This window comes from Prorops nasuta, unplaced genomic scaffold (genome assembly GCF_024137725.1).
Source record: "Prorops nasuta isolate Cenicafe-Biocafe unplaced genomic scaffold, Cenicafe_Pnas_1.2 PNAS00009, whole genome shotgun sequence".
Lineage (NCBI taxonomy): Eukaryota > Metazoa > Arthropoda > Insecta > Hymenoptera > Bethylidae > Prorops > Prorops nasuta.
Window position 1 is genome coordinate 181845 of NW_027116806.1, and position 23599 is coordinate 205443.

The window sequence follows — 23599 nt, forward strand, 5'->3', positions numbered from 1 at the left end:
AGATGAAGTTGATTTTCTTTAAATTTAAAATTTATAAATTATTTCGTTTTACTTCTTACCGCAGAAAAGAATTCGAATATTAGTTAAAATGTGTTTTCATTCTGATATTCTAAAACTTTTTATAATAAAAAAAATGTATATGTATCTCGACACATTTATTCTCTATTTTTATTCTTGTAAGTTTTTCATACAATTTTTTATACACTTATGAATCATGAGCAAATCTCTTAATGTAAAATATTCTAATCAATTTATAAATGCATCGTTTACTTCTTACAAAATCCTATTTGAACCTGTACTGTTGTAACGCACCTAATTTATATTGAAACTTAAAAATGATTAGAAAATGAAAGATTGTTCATAAGATTTTTCATATTACACGTATTTCTAAAATGTTGATTTTATTATTAAAATTTTATGTTATAACGTTTGTATTGAAAGTTTATAAAGAAATTGTTGATTAAAATTGTTAATATTAATAAAGTATACTTTTATGCACTTCAAATTGAATCCTGTTTAATTTTTCAATTTCATGGTATAATTCAATTACGTCAGTCCTTTTCTGCTTCACTCCCAACATTAGAAGAAAAAGGTCCGTGAAATGTGTTATCGCACGATTAGAGGAGTGAAGAGTCCATTGACTCCTTGCGTTTATTATGTATTAATGATAACTTCGAAAAGGTTTCATTGAAATAAATAACTTCTATTTTGGAATGAGTAAGTGGACTAACAGGTATATATGAGCACACATATTTCCGATTTCGTTATGTTTATTGTAATTGGTTTATTACAGAAACCAACAATTCATTGCCACTTTACGTTGTTCGTATGGGTAGGGTAGTCGTCTGTCGAAAGCGAAAGGGCGGCTATCCACATTTTTCTTTAGAATTAATCATTTTTCCTTGGTAAATTCTTTTAAGGATACGACGGGTGTCAAGTGTACGTTCTAACATCAAACGGGTCGAATGTTTGCCTTCCTCTGTTGAAATTAATTTATAAAAATTTCACGTGCCTAAATGTTTGTGTATGAAAGAAGTTTGGCTGTGGTTAATTATTATCCTATAGTATCGCAAGAATTTTGAAGATTGTGGGGAAGGAGTCTTACTCCGGGCATGAAATCCTATACTTTTATCAATTCTGCTTGTAACAATTTTCAACCTTAGGCATGCATATAGCTGATTATAAAGAGTAAACAGTTTATTTTGCTTAGTATTTTGGTAACTGAGTCTATGGATTAGATTACGATAATTTAAAAATGAAAACTGTTGTAAATGAAGACCATTGGTGTCATTCCTTCATCAAAATAACTAGTAATCATTAACGTTCGAAATTAGTGTAAGTGAGATTTGTGCAACGCAAAGAATTAGGAAGTGTATAAATATTAATTATATTTACTTCTGCATTGAAGTATAAGGATGCAAGCACATAGACGTGGTTGGAAAAAAAAGTAATAATAAGAGGACTGAAGCGAATGGGTATCCAAGACGCAAATAGGAGCCTCCAATAAAGGTTCGGCAGGTGATGCAGCAGAAACAGCCCCTGCAATCCCTGTTGCGGCATAAGCAGCCGTATAACAAACTTGTGGCGGCCAAAGACAACGCTGACGTCAGAACAGTAAGGATTGATAAATTTAAATATTTTCACCATGTATCCCTAGTCGAAATTTCAAGTCTGCTTAAAGCCTAAAAATACGACACCTGATCTCTTTAAGCTCTATTTTATTATGAAAGCCTATTTGACGTATTTAAAATGGTATGTTACTCTTTCCCTAAACCTACAAAGATCTGTACTTCTTAATTACGTCTTCATAGCTCTTATGTTTGAAATCTACTATAAACCTTTAAATTCCGAAGGAGCTAGAGCTTATAAGACTTTCTTCGGTTTTTCAGTCCTACTTTACGTCTTCTGTTATCCTGCAGACCTACAAATTTCTGTACACCTTTTTGACGCCCTCTTAGCCCTTGTTTATACTACAGTGCTTGAAGTCTAAACAAGGCATTTTAAGAAACTGAGATAATAAGAACTGTAGGTCAGCGGAGTAGGCAAAGGCATAGGCTACTCGTCACGAGGTCTCAAGTAGGATTCTCACTGTCACATAAAATGAAAATATTTACAAATCGCTTTTTCTTATGAAAATAAATTAATAGTATTTGATATAGTAGCTCAATCATAACTTCTTGTAGGCTGCAATATGCAAAGATTGTTTAAGAAAAATATTTTGTTTAAACGATTTTCATGATAAAGATGTAATTAGTATCAAATTCATTATTTATATTTAAATCCGGTGAGCTACAAACATACCACACTTTCATTAGGGTCATCACTATCCAATTCTGGCGAAATTTTCTACTCGACTATATATACATTGTAACCTGGAGGACTACAAATAATTTAAACAACACTAAAAATGTCCGGGAACACACCACTTTATTCGCTAAAACTCAGAGTAGGGGCCTCCCGCGATGCTCACGCACACTTATTATACGCTACACAGATTGCTTTCCTAATTTCTCACTTAACTTAAAAAGGACGGGCAGAAGACGGATGAAAGGAAAGGGAGTCGATAGTGGTAAAAAATCGGGGCAACGGGGGGGAGGGCGACAGGGGCAAGGAATCATTGGGCGAGCATAAGGGAGATGAAACGAGGGAGAGGAAAGCAGGATTAACACAGGAATACTTAATCGACCGCTCCGACTGAGATCTCCTGTTCCCAGATTTCACACTCCGATCCTGACTTTTCGAACATAGAAGAAGAGGCTCGAATTGACAAGACGACGTTCTCTGTCAATCTCGGCGACGACCCTTCTTGCTCTCTTATACGGCGATAGCTCCAGCCCCATTCCTAGCCGCAGGACAGGAGTAGTCAAAGTCCAGACTAGCAGTGGCCCGATCCTCACTTTTCTCTTGTGACATCGGTCAGGTCCTATTTTCCTATTCCTGTTGTCTTCTCCTTTATTTTAGGGCAACAGCGCATGTGTAAAATCATTGAGCCAATTATCGATTGGAATATTAGGCTTTGATCCACATTCGCACTGTTCCCAGTATTCGTAGGCTCTTCTCCAGCGGCGTCGTCTGCTACATTGCTTGGTGGCTTCAGGGCGGGACGATGCGGTGCGGGGTTGGCGATGGTGGGTCGGTAGTGGCGCGGTCAGGGGAGATCGCAGCTCGGCGCGCCAGCGGCGCGGCGCGGTAACAGGAAGGGATTGGTGGGGCACTCAACGGGGATACGTGGTAAGGGGACGGCAGGAGAGTCGCGTAAACAGATGAGCACAGCGAGAAGATTGAAAGGAGAAGACACTATATACATCGGGGACGGAATAATAAAGGATAGGAGAACAACAGTTTTCTAGCTCATTTTGGAGCAGAGGATCCTTCTTATAAGATACTTATAATTTTAACATAGGAATTATTATATTTAATTCTAAATAAACTACACCCTACAAACATTCGCCCAATTCCCAATCATACCATTTCCTAAAAACATACACTCTCCTTCCGTGGGCGACACTTACAATATTCCTTCGGCGGAAAACTACATGGTAGCTCCACGAAAGGTTCATCATACTACACTCACACATCAGGAGGCATACTGGGGGGGGGGGGGGGAGGGCGGGAGGCACTAATGGGGAGAGACAAGAACTACAAAGTCTGTACATTTCTGTAACGTGCTTCTACCACGTTACAACATATATATACAGGGTGTAACGAAACGACCGCCTTTTCTCGTAACTGGAGGTTCGGGGTGACCATCTAAATGCACGTGTAAAATTTTGTTCGAATCGTTCAAGGGGTTTAAAAGTTATTTTTATTTAAAACTCACCCTTTTTCGGTCCTTTTCGAACGACTTTAACTGTGCATAATAAAGTGGAGAAAGTGAAAAAACAATTGACGAACACCCCACTAGAATGTAAAAATTATCGATCGCCCGCGATAATACATTTGCTATTTATTTCATTAATTTGGCTATTAGATTAATTTTAAAAATAGAAAAATCCTTTTCATTACAATTCCAAATCAATTCAATACAAGTATCATTGACTGAATTGATGGAAAGAGGGAAAAGATAGAATGAAAAGGAAAGTATCAAAAGCTAAGATGTCACGCGACTGCACTGATAATATAATAGGAAACACATCAAGCCATTTTCTTTCTACAAACGAAGGTAAAAAGAATTATTTAAAATCAATTCATTGATGATAGAAAAAATTAAACTTACCCATTATTGTTCTCCAAGTTCCTTTCCACCGAAGTTTTTGAAAAAGCTTCAAACTGGCTCCTCGATGATTTCCAGAATGCACACTTTCATTGATTTTGCATTTAAGAACTCGCGAATTTAAGCAAATTAGGTGTTAACCTACGTTTCTTCAAAACACCGGTTAATTTGACACTTTTTGAACTGTTTGAAGTAGGCTGAAAAGAGAGACACAGAGAGATAGAATAATCAATAATTCGTTTCGACCACTCTTAATCACCCTACTTCAAACAGTTCAAAAGTGTCAAATTCACCAGTGTTTTGAAGAAACGTAGGTTAATACCTAATTTGTTTAAATTCACAAGTGTTTAAATGCAAAATCAGTGATAGCGTGCTTTCTGGAAATCATCGAGGAGCCAGTTTGAAGCTTTTTCAAAAACTTCGATTTAAAGGAACTTGCAGAACATTTAATGGGTGAGTTTAGTTTTCTCCTTCATCAATGTATTGATTTTGAATCATTCCCTTTAGCTTCGTTAGCAGAAAGAGAATGCCCTCATGCATTGTCTATTAAGTTATCATTGCGCTCGCGCGATATCTTAGCTTTTGATACTTTCCTTTACATTGCGTCAACTCGCTCTTTCCATCAAATCAGTCAATGATGCTTGTACTGAATTGAATTGGAATTGTAATGTAAAGGATTTTGTTATTTTTAAAATTAATCTAATAGCCAGATTAAAGAAATAAATAGCAAAAGTATTACCGCACGCGATCGATAATTTTTACATTCTAGCTGGGTGCTCATCAATTGTTTTTCACTTTCTCCACTTTCCATTATGCAGTTAAAGTCGTTCGAAAAGGATTGAAAAAGGGTGATTTTTAAATAGAAATAACTTTTAAACCTCTTGAACGATTCGAACGAAATTTTGCACGTGCACTCAGTTTGTCACCCCGAACCTCCAGTTACGAGAAAAGGCGGTCGTTTCGTTACACCCTGTATATATATATATATACACTGCCGGTCAAAAGTTTAAGACCACTTGAGAAATTTGGCTGCAAAACAGTTGCTTCTTTAAACGCGCATAGCTTGGTAATGAAGAAAGATAAAAGAAAATTCGAAACACCATTGGAAAGGTGATGAAATTCTGCATACGATGGAATTAGATTCATTTCCTAGAAGCTGATAATTACAGAATTGCAATTAAATAAAAATGCTGCTAAATTAAAAAATTTTAATTTTTCGTTATGTCAATTCAACCTGCTACAGCACTTGTAATAATTATGGTAACTATGTGAAACTTTGGTGAGATAAAGCTCAAAGTTTTAGCTTTAATTTAAGCCAACAAACGTCACAATATTCATTGTATTTCCTTATTTTCATAACATTTTTTTTTGTAACGTCGTGAAAAACTTTTGACCAACGTCAACAGCCAAAGCATTTGAAACAATTTCAGATTGAAGAATTCGTCGGTATTATACGACCTATTCTACTTGTTTCATATTGCACTTTCATTCAATTAACATAAAACACCTTTAATTTTGAAATTAAATCAACAAAAGTGGAGTAATGATTAACCAAATCTATTTTATTAATTCTAAGATTTACAATTATCATATTTCTTTTAACTGAATAAAAGTGCAATATGAAATAAGTAGATTAGATCATTTAATACCGACGGATTCTTCAATCTGAAATTGTTTTAAATGCTTGGGCAGTTGTTTTGTGGTCAATAATTTTTCTTGACATTACTCAGAAAAAATTTATGAAAATAAGAAAATACAATGAATATCGTGACGTTTGATGGCTCTGATTAAAGCTGAGACTTTGAACTTTATGTCACCAAAGTTTGACATAATTATCACAATTATTGCAAGTGCTGCAACAAGTTGAATTGATGTAACGAAAAAATAAAATTTTTAAATTTAGCAGCATTTTTATTTAATGGTAATTCGATAACTACAGGTTTTCTGTGCATTGAGTTAATTCCACTATATGAAGAATTTTATCAGCTTTCCAACGGTTTTTTGAATTTTATTGTATCTCTCCTCACAACGAAGTTATGCGCGTTTAAAGAAGTGACTGATTTTGAACCAAATTTCTCAAGTGGTCTTAAAGTTTTGACCGGCAGTGTATGTAGATAAACGCACGAATAAAATTGTTGATCAACTTACCCCATGCCTCGACTAATTTCACTATCCCCTACCTTATCAATAATTTTTGTGTTTCATAGAATTTACCCACTACATTCGGGAAGGAAGGCGGATTCAGCAGCAAGAATGGGAAGAGGAAATCGTCAGGGGTTTTACTTACCAAGATGATTTCGATTTCTTTGGGATAAGGTGGACGCAGGACGGAGGTTGTGGGTCACCCAATCTTCAATTCGAGGATCCAGAAGATGAGGAAGGGTAGCGTCCGAATCCGGACGAAAAATTTATAAATAAATTTTTTAATATCTAATATGTTTTTGTATTACAATTCTTCTTTTATATTATAACCATTTTCATAAAAAATTGTATTATTATCATTAAACAAAGTAAAATTACTTATAGTCTTTTTAACCATATTTTTCTACTATTCTTTCTCCTGAGCCATCGTAGAGGGAAGGGGTCTCCAGCTGAGGTAGCATCGTAAGAGAAAGGGATGGGGTTTGAGTGGGGGAATAAGGATGGGGGTAAACCCGCGTAATGGAGTACTGATTGGGTACTGGCGGGCATATCCGAGAAAGGCTGCACTCTATTTCCGAGCCGCACAGTTTAATGTATAGTTTTGGAGAAGGGAAATAAGATATGGTTTGTTGAAGGATGGTTCCGGAGAGAGAGAGAGGGTACCACCTCCCTAACCAATCTCCTCATTTTACAACGCTACACCTACACCTCTTCTTCCGAAAGCAATCGGCGCATCTCCCCTCACTATTCAATCCTTTCAATTAAGAAATCTATAAACTTTTGTTTGTCTTTCATCGCAGATTAGAAAAGTTTAATCGAATAATGTCAGGATTCAAGTCTTTAATCTTTTAAATATGGAACTTTGATTAGTGGATGAGTGATTGCATGTAATTGGAGTATTCATTATTCGAAGATTCGTTGTTTTTGTTACGTTAATTGTTTTATTGCCATAAGTATATTACTGAGGACTCAGTGTTAGGTTACCGCAGCCACGTCCTTTGGGAAAGTATTTTCCGTCTCTTTAGTAAGGGCCTCATGTTTCTTTTGGAGCTAACATATTATCCTCAGGCCACTTGTGCCTATTCACTTTATTTCAAAATTATCAACACTCCTCGCATTTGAAATTTACTTCTTACCCAAAGGAATGATATATACAGGATTCCTTTCATTTGCAGCATTATCATACTCTTAGAAAAATTTTGAACATTGTTTGTACAATGAACACGTTTGTCTTATCAAAACTCTGTCACGGTAAATGATAGAATTTCGTTCTTTAGAAACACTTCACATATCATGAATCTTTTGGGGATTGATGTAGCTCCGAAATATAGATGCATGATATTTAAAAGCACATAACGCTGCCGAGAAGTAATCATCCTCACCAAGAGACTTATATAAAATTTGTAGATAAGCCATAGCAATAAACAAATGTCAGTAACCGGTTCAAAATCGAATAACCTGATTGTAAATATTTAAGGGTTTGTATACGTATTATTATTTTGTTCATGGTGAAATATTTTGAATATAATTGGAACAATTTTACATATCGATAGAGTACCCTTAATTTAGAAATAATTTCCTTTGTTTTTTGTCCCCAAACAGGATTAATTATCGAAATATCTTATATTAAATTTAAAATTTGCAATTTGTTTGAAATAAAACAAGTTTGTCTACGAATGATTTATTGGAAGACAGTGTTCAAAGTAGTAATCATTTAACAATGAAAAGAAAATCCTTTATTTTATAATAACTGCTCTGCATAGCCTTTAAAGTTACATTATGTGACATTATCAAATTTTACGATATCTTTTACAAGGCTGAAAGTAAAATTGTTCAAGATGCATTCATTACAAATGCATTACAAGAACAAAAAACAAAACATCGACGAGAAGAAAATGTGATAAGCGGACCGTACATTAATAATATCAACAGTTAGCATGCTGAATCACCAATCAGACGCGACGCGTGACCGCAAAGCCTGCCTTACGTCCCCTACCATTTGTCTGTCGCCGAAAGGTACTGAGTAACGCGCTTGAATAGTTTCATTTCTTATTGCTCGCATAAATAATTAAATATTAAATCAATGAGTGAGTAAGACGCATGAGACAAATAATGCTTAGTTACAACGTGTACATATGAATTACAAAAGTATTTCACATTTTTCATGAAATTTATCCCACTTGTTATTGCTGCTTGTTTAATGTAGAAAATTTATGAAATAAGCAGTAATAAAAACAGTAGATAATTCTGTATTGTGAAGACTGTAATCAATGTAAAAAATTATGGTTGAGTTAGAGTTGCAAATTGGGCCTGTCTGCAAAAACTTCGTAGATGGGACATATCAAAAACGGTTAGAGCGAAAGAACCGGCGTAGTCTTTCGAAAACTAAGGCAGCCCGAGCAGGAAGAAAAGATGCCTTAATTAGGCAAATTGATCTTTATGAAGGAATCAAAGATTTGGTATAAAGGCCTAGTATCGCTGATTAATACGCAATTAATAAAAATCATTGGTTTGTCGTTTGTCGAAACTTTAAACGCGTTTTATTTAAAACTACGTTATCAGACTTGGGGTGCAGTTTAACGCGAACAATATTCAATCGATTAACTCCAAATTTTGTATAAGTATTTAAGGAGCGATCTCACGGCTTAAAAATTGTCGCGCCGGGCCTGTGGACTGCATGACACGCAACGCGCCATGAGAACAGCCTGACGCGATGAATTTCGCGCCACGCGTATGTCTTTCAATAGTATTTGAGCTAGGGATCGACTGATGCAAAAGTTTTTGCCGATACCGATAATTAAACGATATATTTAATTTAGTAACCAATGCCGATATTCATATCGGCCTACCGATATATTTTCTATATATGAATATAACAGGTATTTCCCCCTCCGCTCCGTACAGTATTATCTGGATACCATAGCAACCCGCTCGCGCTATATTGCACAGTGTTTTGTTCCTTTGTAGAAGTTATTCGAATCTTAGGGGCGCACTTGTTTATTTTTGTAGCGTACATTCACGTGAATAAGTTTAGTTTACTCTGTATCTTTTACAATGTCAGTATCAACGCGAAAAGTTAGCATTTACTGGAAATTTTTTACCCGTAATCCAACTCTTTTAACGGATAAAACTTCTAATGCTATGTGTAATATTTGCAATACAATTATTTCTCTTGGCGGAATTGGAAAATCTGCGAATACAACAAACTTGAAATACCACCTTAAAAAATGCCATTCTGAGAAATTATGTGAATTAGAACAGAATTGTCAAGGTAAATTGAGCAGAAAACTTTATTTTATAACGAAATTTTCTAAAAGAATTGTTACTTTTGAGTTTTGGCAATTAGAGCTACTTCTAATTTTCAAGAGTATGTATGAAAAAAAACTGATAGAAGCTGAGTAGATCATTTATGTGTATCATTTATAGGTGAGAAGGAAAATGTTAACGTTGACAAAGCTCTTCCCTCAACCAGCGGATCCTCGTGTAGCTCGAAACAAATAACGATTGCAGCGGCAATCAATCAAACCAAGAAATGGGACAAGAATTCAGCTAAAGCCAAAGAATTTAATTATTTAATTGGGGAAATGATAGCGCTAGACAACCAACCCTTTAATATAGTAAATAATATAGGGTTTAAAAGATTATTACGTAAATGTCTTCCACTATATGATATACCATCAGATAAATTTTTCCGTGAGAAAATTGTCCCCGATTTTTATAAAAGATGTAAAGAACAAGTTCAAACAGAGTTAGCTAATATGACTGGTAAAATGTCAATTACATCAGATATTTGGACTTGCAAATATACTAACGCCGCATTTATTTCGCTAACCGCTTATTGATTTAATAATAATGGAAACAGAATATCATTTGTTTTATCTACTTCGCACTTTCCGGGTAGTCACACTGGAGAAGCTATAGCTGAGAAGTGCACCCAATTATTTAGTGATTGGCAAATAAAAAAAGATCAAATACATTTAATTCTGGCTGATAATGCTTCAAATATGAAGAAAGGTTTAATCTCTTTATGTAATTTACCGTATCAACCTTGCTTTATACATACTTTGCAATTAATTGTTCAGGATGGTATAAAAAGTCAACGTGCAATTGCAGACGTAATAGCCAAATCAAAGAGAATAGTTACTCATTTTAACCATTCTCAAGTTGCCTGTGAAAAATTACAAATTATCCAGGAAAAGCTCGGTCTACCTAAGAAAAAACTGATACAGGATGTAGAGACTCGCTGGAATTCGACGTACTATTTACTTGAAAGATTGGTCGAACAAAAGCAAGCGATAAATTTAAACATTATTGATCACCCTGACTTAACAGATCTAACATTCAATCAATGGGAATTAGCAAACAACATCCTTAGTTTGCTAAAACCATTTGAAGAGATTACAAAAATTGTCAGCCACAGGGATAGCTGCATATCCGAATGCATACCGTTTGTTTTCACCCTGCGCCGATTTTTAACAGTCGAGAATAAGGCATTTTCTGGTGTAGGAACAATAAAGGACGAATTATTAAAAAATCTTAATGAACGATTTAAAGATATGTTCACAAATGAAAATTTAACCATCGCAACTTTCTTGGATCCCCGTTTCAAAGAAAAATTCTTTGAAAGTGATGATATAACAGCAAGCGTAATACTAAAACTAAAAGAAAATGTTATTAATTCTCATCAAGACACTGAATCCAAGATCAATAAGGACCTTAAAGAACCTGATAACGTATTTCATTCTGATTGTGAAGAAAAGGATTCCTTGGAAACACCTGCGAAAAAATTAAAAATTACCGGACACACCCTTTTTTGGGAGAATTTCAATCAGATTCTTCAGGATAAAACGTCTGAGCCGAAATCTAACGATGAAAGTGATATAAAGAAAAAAGTTATGGAAGAAATTAGTCGCTACCAAGATCTTCCGAACATTGAAAGAGACGGTAACATTTTCACCTGGTGGTTGAATAAGAAGGAAATCTTTCCTATTCTTTATAACCAAATTAATGTTTACCTTTCTTCTCCCGCATCAAGCGTATACAGCGAGCAAATATTTTCCGAAGCAGGCAATATATATGATTCCAAGAGGAATCGCTTAAAGCCTGACCGTGTAGAGTTACTTATATTCTTACACCATAATTTGCCTAAGTTAAATTACCAATACTAATTCGGCGTTTTATAATAATATAGACATCTTATGGTTTCTTTATATTTTATATTACCTATGTTTATATTTTTTATATTTATAAAACTTTTATTTAGTAATAATAATAACTGACTACTGTGCAATGTACGCGTCTTTTAGTTATTGTTTTAAATTTTTACCCATTACTATGTATATCGGTTAATGCTTTTGTTAACGGCCGATAGCATTCCAAACCGATAATTCTCGAATTTACCGATATGACCGGTATACCGATATAAATATCGGTATCGGTCGATCTTTTGAAACAAATTTCGAATATTGCTTGGCAAAAAACACGCAGTGAGAACGACTAGGCATGATGATTTTCAAGCCGCGTGTGGAAGCTTGAAATGATCCGGTGAGATGGATCGACACACAACACGCCGTCAGAACACTCTATATTTTCGCGTCGCGCGTCTCTGCGACTATTCTTGACATCTTAAAATGTTGCATAAATGAAATATGTATAAACAAAATTATACATAATTCAGAAACTTGCACCGAACGGCTTTTATAATGCGACGACATCCAGTACCGCCTTTTCTTTCTATGTTTCGCATCATCATCATCGTCACTATCCGCAATAAATAAAACAGTAAGCCTCTGCGATAGCGGCCTTCAGCTCACGATTTCTGGACATTTTACAAAGAAACAGACGGAATATGTTTGACAGTTTCGAGAAAACTAACCAGTAGACATCAACTGAAACTTTTATTAAATACTGTTTAAATGTCATTATAAATAGATATGAGGCTTGAAAATTATCGCACCGTGAGAACGGCCCAAAGCGACAGGGAGCGGCAACCATCACGCCGCCTGAAAATTGTCGATCCTCAGGCCCGGCGCGACAGTTTTCAGGCCGTGAGATCGCACATTCCTCCCGTTTTAAATTATATTTGGCAGTTGCGAAACAAGTTTTTCACTCTAATGAATGTAAGAAAAGGTTTACAGTTGAATTTTTGAAATACAACTCCAACACATTATCTCAATATAGTTCTAAGAATTAAAACAAATAAAAACATCCGAACATTGCGATAAGGATTCGACATTTGAGAAGTATACAATTGACAGGATTCAGCTGAATGGACCAGGGGTGCTATTATAAAAACTCTGTCATAACAGCAAAAGGTTCAGAGTTTAAACTCAGCGCTCACTGGAAACAGTCGCAGTTTGCATCTATATAAACTATTAATGCCGCGCGTACGAGCTGAGTTAGACCCGGTGTAATATTTTCAGAACAGTAAATTTCTTAAGTTTGAAGAGTGAGTGTTAACTACGACACAGTTCTAAAAAGTGGTTCATATATTAAACCTCTCAATTTCTTAATCGTATCTGAGGGTCCCATTGCAAAATACGTCTATTGTCTAATCTGCAACAATCGAGCGCTGACCACCTTTGTACAATATCAACAACACCAAGGAAAGACAAGGTAGGCTAAATAGTATTATAGATCTTATACCTATTCCTACACCTTTTCTCTATTTATTTATTTCCTTCTATGTGACGTGAACTAGTTAGACCCGGCGTGTGTTAGTAAGTAAATTAGGGGAAACTCGTTATTAGACAATTTCAAATAAATTGAAGATTTAATAATAAGTTCTTTTACGTTTCGAAATTCGCCCCCAACACTATTTAACAATTATTTCACAGTTAAACATGCAAATTAATCTTGCAGTCAGACTTCCATTCCAGTTATTTCACAGCGTTGCATTCGAAAAGTTTTGCAGTTAGAATCCTACTATTTTCCACAATTCCACAGTCTTCCATGCGAGCATGCGCAGTAAGACTCCAACTATTTTCTACCTTTCCATAATGCGAGAATACGCAGAAAGACTTACTATTTTTTACATTTCCATCATGCGAGAAAACGCAGAAAGACTCCTTATATTTTCCAATTATCCAGTCCTACTTGCGAATAAATGCAGTTAGACTAATCCCTTGTTGTCCTTTTCAGTTTCCGAGTCATGCGTAAAAAAAAGTGTAGGGGAGGACGAAAGAAACGAGAGAGGATTCACCTTAGCGAGACGGGAAGCTGAAGCTATTGCCGATGCATAATTTCAACAATATTTATAATCATTGAAATCTTTTCCACCACTAGATTATGAACAATTAATTGCTGATAATAATCCCTTAAATGATTTAATTGGTATTTGCACTCCACAACACGAAACAGAATTCATTAACCCCTCTTTCCAAGAACAAAATAATGCGGTGTCCGAAAGTGAAATAATTGTTGAAAACCATTCAGTAACCATAACACAAGCGGTTGAAGTTGCAACAAAAAAAACATGGCAATTGAATACAATAGAACTCAATAACAGCGTAGAAACTTGTCGATTCCCTATGCACGATATTCCCTAATGTGATCCGCGACACAAAAAATACATGCAGATTCGCCAAACACTACTGCAAGAGCACTTCGGTTGGCTTGCTCCTATAGATAATAACAAAGATGATGTAGAAATAATTACTTTAGATTAAAAACTTGTAAAGCAAAAGCGAAGAATAAAAATAAATTTATAAACAGGGAAAAATATCGAGATAAATGTTTATTGCAACAGTTTATTTCCACATTATATTTTCAGCAATTATCAAATGTACTATAACAATTTTTCAGGTGAAGCATGTATTCCGTAAAAGCTGTAGTTCCTATACTTCTTCTTCTACTAACTTTCATTGGCCGCTACTCATGTTTTATTGCCTTCGACTGTGGGATTCCTGATATGAATACAACAACGGTGGATGTAATAAATTTTGAGAAATGTGAAAAGCCAATAACAAGACCAAAGGTGACCAATACTACAATCCAATTACTACAATCGCATGATATTCAAATGGTACACGTAACACAGTGTAAAATTGAAATAAAGAGATACGTATTCTACTGTGGAATCCACTCCCACATAGCAGCTGTTAAAAATGGATACACAGAATATATACTGGAAACAACAAAAGACGTTTGTTTGAAAATCCATAATACACAATCGTATTCACATGCTAAGACAGAAATAAGCGGGATCAAGATGAATAGTACTAATCAGAGCAGTGGCGGCGAACTTTTAACATGTCATGGGGGGCTCTAATATATATATATATATATATATATATATATATATATATACATATACGTAAAACAACTTTACAAATTTCAGAAGAGAACATTAAATATGAGTATATTTTATGTGATTTTAATAAGCTTTTTCTTATTGTAATAATAGAAGCGAGTAATAACGGTATAACCACTTTTAAACTAGCAAACGTTATCGTCAATCACAATTAATCATAAATCAAACTCGTGTAAATAAACATCATATTTTCATTGGTTGATCTAATCAATTCCAATAGAATTGAGCCGAAAATTTCCGAATGTTAAATAAGCAAATGCTTAGGACTACTTAGGAGAGACTTGATGAAGATCATCTTACTTGAACAAAAACATCTAAAGCAAGAAATTCTTCATGAAGGCCTTCTTATTTTATGACTGTGAATACTACTTCAAATAAGGTAAACTTATTTAAATAAGGCGGTCTTTCTCAAGGTGGTCTTAAGACTCAACTTCAGACTAGACTATGAATACGGCTCCTTGTTCCCCTTACTTTTCTCTCTCTCTCTCTCTCTCTCCCTTTTTCTTTCTCTTTGTGATCTTTTCTGGTGCTAATGTGACACGTCCCGGACTATTTATCGGTAGAAAGTAAACATTGATAGAAGCTACCCTATCGTTATCGTGCAAACCACAACACTGTCAGTGCATGGAAAATATGTAATTCTAAAGTACATTAGATGTTATCTTTGACAAAGTGCTAAGCTACATGAAATAAAATATTTGCTATGATTGATCGATTAATCAGTGCTTTAATCTTGATTATTCATATCGAGTATTTTAATTAGCATAGCTTAACGCTATGTCAACTAAAATATAGCAACTAGGTAATATATGACATAATTTTTTTAAGAAATAGGGAGAGAAAAGAGTCTGAAAGGATTGAAAATGGTGCTAATTCTCTTTGTTTTACAGAAAAATTGCTGAGGCCAACGCTAAGGCCCATTTGGCGTGGCTCGAGCCGGCCTACATGGCCAGTAAGAGTAACAGCAAGCCGCAAACATGTGATATCCACACTGCGGCTAAAAAATCGTCGCAGCCTGATCAGGTTGATCAGGCTAATGCTGATGTAGCGGGCGGTAATGATTGTGTTGGAGAAGAAGGAGGCAGAAGAACCTTCTAATCCTAAGAAAGTAATTGAGCCTCCTACCCCGACAAAAAGGACTAGGGCTGGAAAGAATTGGAAGGAGAGGGAAGAAAGGTAAATAAATAACAATTTAGTAATGTCAATTTTTACAAAAAGTTTCTTCGAAATATCGAAAATGCATAAAGATAATTACCATTTTGCAGTTGATGAGATTTAGTGTCTTTAGTTTTATGTAATTTTTGCTATTTGTCTTTTCCATTTAAGATTCGACAATGATTTTTATTGTTTAATTAATTCATATTTTTTCTTCACACAGATGGGAGCAAATTAAAAATGCTCGGCACCGTGGGCGAGTAGTTAGAGCAGCAAGTGCTCCCAGAGGTAGGGGAAATTGGAGAGGACGGAGATCCCAGATGGCACAAACATTCTGTAGATATTCTATGAATATTCCGGAACCTTCTTTAAAGAATATTTCTAATTGACCGTTTATATAATATTCTAGGAATGTTTTTTTAGAATATTCTTAAAAAAAGATTCATAGAATAAACTTTTAAAAATATTTAAATTAGAACATTCAAACAAGAATATTCATAGAATGCTCCATTTTGAATATTTCTAGAACCTCCAGCAATAAACTTTAAGGAATATTCAAAAAAGAAGATTTCTATAATATTTTATCAATAATATTCATAGAACATTCGGATAGGCATATTCTAAGAACATCCTTCTACAAACTTTTAAAAATATTTAAATAAGAATATTCATAGAACATTCAATGAAGAATATTCGTAGAATGCTCCATTTTGAATATTCCTAGAACCTCCAGCAATAAAATTTAAGGAATATTCAAAAAAGAAGATTTCTATAATATTTTATCAATAATATTCATAGAACATTCGGATAGGCATATTCTAAGAACATCCTTCTTCAAACTTTTAAAAATATTTAAATAAGAACATTCATAGAACATTCAATGAAGAATATTTGTAGAATGCTCCATTTTGAATATTCCTAGAACCTCCGGCAATAAACTTTAAGGAATATTCAAAAAAGAAGATTTCTATAATATTTTATCAATAATATTCATAGAACATTCGGATAGGCATATTCTAAGAACATCCTTTATAAAAAGATTGTTCTAGGAATATTCGTTTCCGAATATTCTCTAAATTTCTTTTCGGGAATATTCAGCTAATATTCTTTTACGAATGTTCTCAAAAAATTGTAATAGAATATTATAGGAATATTTATTCAAGATTATTCTTAGAATATCCATAGAACATTGTATAGTTGGTAGCGATCTAGCACCTGTTGCCATGTGCCATTCGATACCATTGCATTTGCGTCTTTAGCCAGAGATGTTAACTTGTGGGAATTCGGTATCCCCACCACGCCGCCACTAGCTAGCACGCACACAGTGCCAGCGGTACATCGGTGAGCCAACCCCACTACTGTCGCCGCTCGCTGGTCACGCACACAGCTACATCGATACGTGCGTGTCTCGGCTTTCGCCGTTGAAGTTCGGTTAGCTCCGGTGAGGTATGAGTACGAGAGGGATGAATATACTTTTCTCGGACCTCTCTTTCGCTCTCTATTTCACCTAAGTTTAGCCAACGAGCCGCGCGAAACTCCTTTTCCAAGGGTGTCGGCCGGCTCGATGCGCTCGTAAGAGAAATTTATTTTTTGACAATTATAATACAGGAAAATTATTAAATGTTACCATAATTTAACAATTATCCTCAAAATTGTAAAAAATTTTTGTATATAAAAAATTATTATGAGATGAAATAAAACTAACAAAGAAATAATATTATCCGTGTAACTAATTGAAAGAAAAAACCCTTATTATATTGCACAAAATGATCACTGAAGTGTGACATTTAAAATTAATTAAATAAAAAATTATACGAGAATACATGAGATTGATTAATTTGAAAAAATGGTTAAAAATGAGGTAAAAACTCGACCATTTTCTTGCAACATCACTGTACCGATGGCGATTTGGATTTGCAAATATCACAAAATTGTCCAAAATTCATCAATTTCCTATGAAATGCAAAAATCTGACATAATTTCTATGATGAGAGCCTAATAAATGAAAATGTGGGACGGCTAGGATGTTTCTTCGGTTACTTTCTTGTATGGTACACCTATAAGCGAATGAAATCTCCTAAAAAATATGCCAAAATAATGGCAGGAAATAAAATTGCGCCTTAATATTACAATGTAAAATACAATGTCAAGAAATAGCTCAAACTAACAACTTTCAAACTTGTTTCATGCAAAATTTTAGTGTAGGAGGTACTTCCGCCTTGAAAATTTTGCAAATTCATGTATAATTATTGATAAACAAATAATTATTGATCCAGAATGCACTTAAAATAAAGGATTATTAAAATTGAGGTTTGCACTATGAGAATCAAAAATCTGACTTTAAACACATATTGAGAGGCAAATAACTCAATTTCTCTTGCTTCTCGGCTCTTTTTTCGGCCATAATCTGGTGTAAAATGTCCGAATGAACAAATAGATGCTATAAATGATCATTAAATCACCTTGGAACCAAAAGTTGACTTTCATAGCTGTGTTGCAAAATCAAGCCTAGAAATGGCTAAAATTGTCCATTTTCAAACACATTTAATGGGAAAGTGGAGTGTCGTAGCCGCTTCCGGTTGGATTTTTTTGCTATTTCAGGTATAATTGTCAGTAATAATAATAAAAATACCCTCTGATTGCATTGGAATTGAAATATTCATGCAATTGAGTTTTACACTATGAGAATCAAAAATCTGACTTTAAGCACATATTGAGAGGCAAATAACTCAATTTCTCTTGCTTCTCGGCTCTTTTTTCGGCCATAATCTGGTGTAAAATGTCCGAATGAACAAATAGATGCTATAAATGATCACAAAATCATATTGGAATCAAAAGTTGACTTTCATAGCTATGTTGCAAAATCAAGCCTAGAAATGGCTAAAATTGTCCATTTTCAAACACATTTAATGGGAAAGTGGAGTGTCGTAGCCGCTTCCGGTTGGATTTTTTTGCTATTTCAGGTATAATTGTCAGTAATAATAATAAAAATACCCTCTGATAGCTCTGAAATGGTAAGTTTATTGAAATTCAATTTTACCCTATGAGAATCAAAAATCTGACTTTAAGCACATATTGAGAGGCAAATAACTCAGTTTCTCTTGCTTCTCGGCTCTTTTTTCGGCCACAATCTGGTGTAAAATGTCCGAATGAACAAATAGATGCTATTTATAGTAATCACCCATATAGCATAAGAATAATCTGAAATTATTCTACGAACTTCTCCCGAGTATATTCAATGATTCATAGAATATTCGCTTGTAGGCAAAAGTACACAGGTTTTAATAATCGATGAATATTCTGTTGATTATTCTAGTAATATTCTGTGTATAATCTTAGTAGATTCAGCGGATATTCTATAAATGTTCTCCGAATATTCTAAGATTAATTTTTGCGGAATTTCTCAGAACGTTGTTGGAATAATATGGGCATATTCTAAAAATAATCAGAGAATGTTCTACAAATAATAACAGAATGTTTTAGGAAAAATCTGAGTACATTCTATAAATATTATACGAATGTCTAACAGATATCTTATGAATAATTTAGATATATTCTAGCTACATTCAATTTGTATATTACAGGAATATTCTAATAAACATTCTCTAGATATGCTCATAATATTTTTTTAAGCAGTCTCAGAATATTGATTATACGTGTCTGTTATATAGACATAAATAAATATATAAGGTGCATTATGTAAAATTCACCAAATATAAATTTGGTGTATAATGACATACTTTTATGGAGCATCTTATGTGATGCGCCTTGTATATATATTTATATGTCTATATAACAAACATACATAACATCGATATTCTGAGTTTTTATTTACATATGTTAATATTAAATAAAAACTTTACTATATGGTATACAAAATTTTAATGTTATAAATTCATTAGATACAATGGTAATATTTCATAGTATTTAAATTTTAAAATGACAAATTTCCATTTTTTAGATATTAATTTAAAAATTCAGCTAGCATGCCTCGATAAGTTAATATGCGGTTTTGATTGGTGGCGCGTGTGTATGAAAAATTAATAAAGAAAATGGGTAAGTGTATGTTATATATAAATAATAATTAATTACATTTGTGGTGCTTGTGTAGAAAATGATAGTTTGAAATAAAGTGTATATTAAGTGCATATAATAAAATTATTCAAGTATTTTTAGCATATGACAAAGACAGCACATATGAATTTAGCTAAAAGTTTTACATTAAAAGTATAATATAAATTACTTTAATTTATATATGATATTTGATAATTTATCATATAATATCCAAACATTAAACCCTTATAAACTTTTATAAAATTGTATATTACATATTTTTATTTAATATTATTGATATTTAATATTTTAGTTTAAAATTAGTTTAAGCGAACAATCGTTAAAACTAAAAAATTTAATTATATTTTTTGTAACTTAGTGTGATATGTATAAAAAGTTGTTATAAGGGATTAACGTTTTAGATGACATTTAATTTAGCTATCGATGGTTTTCAATTACGCTACACCATACAAGATCTTGTATCCTGTTTGTATGTAGTTATTTCCTTCGCTTCAGATCTATGTCGTCAATCTTTATGATCATTTCAATCCTTTATTTAATTCATTCCTACGGTTATTGCTTACAGTCATGGCATTCGTTTTTTCTGTAAAAGAAAAGAAAAGGAAGATATAATAAGAATATAGAAATAACTTATTAGTACAAAAGATAAAATCTGTTAATAAAAATGATAGTATTTTCGGAGGTACATTTTCTAGAAGTTAAAATTTAAACGTTATATAGTGTCTGTGTTATTATATATTACATAACGCAATCATATTGCTCACCTCGATATTGTTTGAATGCATTAAATGTTTCAGCAAAGTTTTTGGTAGCATCAAGGGCGGCAGCATATGTCGAGTTACAATTAAATATCAGAGCTTCAGCCATTTCCTCAAAATAGATCATTTGTAGTTACGACATTGAAATATGAACCTAAACAGTTTGGTATGCAAATTTCTTTACATCCGACGATATCTGTACTAATGAAACATTATTGGGAAAAAATTATTGATATTACTTTAGAATTATTATATATAAGGAGAGATGATTATTTAAGGCTTCAAAAATCCCTGTTATGATTTTACTAGAAATTTATTTAAAAAAATATGTTATTTTATAGAGTATATTACGTTACTTATTATATAGACCAATATTATAATTCATGCAAAACTGTTAGCGTTTAGAACTAATGTAGGTTTATCATATGGTACTTTGCGTAAAATTGTGTATCATTACATTAAGTTAAAGAATTATAGTATTGTATTAGTTTTATTAATACAATATCAATAGAGAAATTTTGTCGAAGTGCATATATTGTTGCTGTCGCATAATAAATGTGCTTAGGGAATCTCCCACCATAGCAATTTAAGTTCTTAGCACACATTAGCAAAATAAAATTGTATGCATGATGAAAGCTATTTGTAAAATAAACATTTCAATTAAGTAATATCTTGGTAAAATTATGCAAAATTAGGTAGTTTCAAATATCACAGACGAATTGAAAAAACATAAAAAATGTTAATTTTTAATTATTTTAAATTTATTATTCCTGTAACGTATTCTTCTTCAATCTTTCATTTGCTTTAGCTAGCCACGTAGCAATAACCATTTCTATTTCTTTTTGAGAAACTGCATTTTTCGTAAAAGATTTAACTGCTTCTATATTGGAAAAAAAAATAAAAGCATATCTGAATTAATAAATGTTCACAACAACCTTCTGCAAAATTTATACGGATATCCCTTTATTTCACAGTGCAATTATATTAATGAAAATTATTTAGTAAGAAAGAGTGGCATTACTGATAGTGTATTTACTCATTTTTTAAAATTAAAATTATAAAAATGAACAAGAAGTTGTTGCAATAGATAAAATTTGTCGATTTTCCATTAAGTTGAAATCATTTCTCATATTAAAATGAATCTTAATATAATAATTGATTATTACCACATGGACCCTCTAATTAACATACGATATTCTCAATATCTTTATTTAAAATATCTATAACATCTCATGATCTTGAAAATAAAAGGTTTCTACAATTACTGACATTCATATATATTTTAAATGCAAATATCCTTAAGTGCAACATACTTCCGTTACATCAAACTTGAGATCGTTTCACTACCGTTTACGAATTAAAATTTAAATATTAGTGAAATAAAGGCATATCTTAGTAACACTAGTGTAAAAATATAGAAAATACCGATAACAACAGAGCATAATTTAAGCAGGGAAAAATATTTTTTTGCCTTGTGTCCCTTAAAACTAAACAAACTTGCTAAATCATTTGTCAATGCTTTCTCCATAATTCTTCTGACGCATTCTTTAAAATTCGAGCCTCCAAGTAGAGCAAATAATCTTATCTGTAAATGTTAGTATTATTTATATATCCAGTATGAAAATGATTTGAAATTTAAAACGAAATCAGTGTTTTGACATGCAAAATATTTTATATATACCGGGTGTCAAACTGATTCATCCGCGTTGGTATATTCATATAAAATATGTTTATAGAAAAAATTCAGAGTGAAATTAACCATTGATAAAAGAATATCAGTTTGACTTGATGTATATGTACTTATTCAAGATCATACGACTTACCAAACTAGCGGATAGAGTTTCATTATTTAGTTTAGATTCAACATTTTCTAAATCTGAAATTGTTGATAATGGTAAAGATTTGATTAATTCTTTCGAAGAATCAGTATCAGCACTCTCTTGGGCGGAGTTTTTCAGTCGTAGGTCGATTAAAATTGCTCTCATCTCTTTCATTTCCTGCTCCATACTATTTATCTTCTTATTGTTCATTATAATATATTTCAACATTTCATGTAGTAATAAATTTGCTGCAAAATTTATAATTACTTTTTAATTACTGATATTTTGAAAAATTAATCCATTTCGAAGAAAGAACAAATATAAATACGTGATGACTGTATTTCCACTGAATCAAAAGGAATATTATTTTCATCTCTCATTAGAGAAGAATTTGCTTGTATGTTATTTCCATTTGACTGAGCAGGTTGTAAAACGTAAGAACAATCAATATTTGCTGTTGAGAAAAAAATATATATAAAATTATGTATAAATAGTATGGCTGCTTGGAGGATATTTACCTGTAAGGGATGTAGATGACTGTTGCAAATTTAACCTAGTATCATCATTTTGTTGCAATTTTGCGGAAGTCGATGATGTATTTCCTACAAATTTTTGCATTAACATTCAATTAAAAGTATATTAAGTTGTATCTCACATTTACAAGGAACTTCTTAAAACATAACATATAATTTTCTAATATAATGAAAATTGGATACCAAAGGGCATAAATCTTTTACCTTATTTAACGTTTTCTCATTTATCTTTATGTATCAATTTAATTTATAAGATTAACAAAATGGATGCGTAAAGTATTTAAATTTTATAAAATACGATATCAAAATATTTATTGCTTAGGGATAATCCCACTGTAGTTAACTACAAGCAATGTTTATACAAATATAAAAAAAGTGTAATTTAAATGTATTTATAATTTTAAATAGGTTGTTGTCGTAGAAAATAAAAGACTGATGAAAAAGAGCGACTATAATGCATAAATACATGAAACATCCTGCGATCCCTATGATATTTTACTGCGTTCGCTCCTCCCCAAAAAAAATCAATTCGATTATGAGGATCGCCTCTTAACACCCTTTGTATGCAATTTATGATTGGCCTTCTTATATTT

The 23599-nt window shown here is 32.9% G+C and overlaps 1 protein-coding gene across 1 annotated transcript; it reads left to right on the top strand.

Annotated features, from left to right (window-relative positions):
* Positions 1-9409: 9409 nt before the first annotated feature.
* On the top strand, positions 9410-15764 carry LOC136776459 (zinc finger BED domain-containing protein 4-like). The gene is made up of 5 exons (XM_066731992.1): positions 9410-9626; positions 9782-10103; positions 10218-11299; positions 15462-15468; positions 15557-15764. Exons 1-5 carry the CDS (start codon positions 9410-9412, stop codon positions 15762-15764), a joined length of 1836 nt encoding a protein of 611 aa, XP_066588089.1.
* Positions 15765-23599: the final 7835 nt, after the last annotated feature.

Excerpts from the sequence above, each read along its gene's own strand:
- LOC136776459 (XM_066731992.1), top strand. The coding sequence starts at position 9,410 with ATGTCAGTATCAACGCGAAAAGTTAGCATTTACTGGAAATTTTTTACC. Across the intron at positions 9,627-9,781 it reads ATTAGAACAGAATTGTCAAG|GTGAGAAGGAAAATGTTAAC; the intron begins GTAAATTGAGCA and ends TATCATTTATAG. Across the intron at positions 10,104-10,217 it reads AAAGAACAAGTTCAAACAGA|AATATCATTTGTTTTATCTA; the intron begins GTTAGCTAATAT and ends TAATGGAAACAG.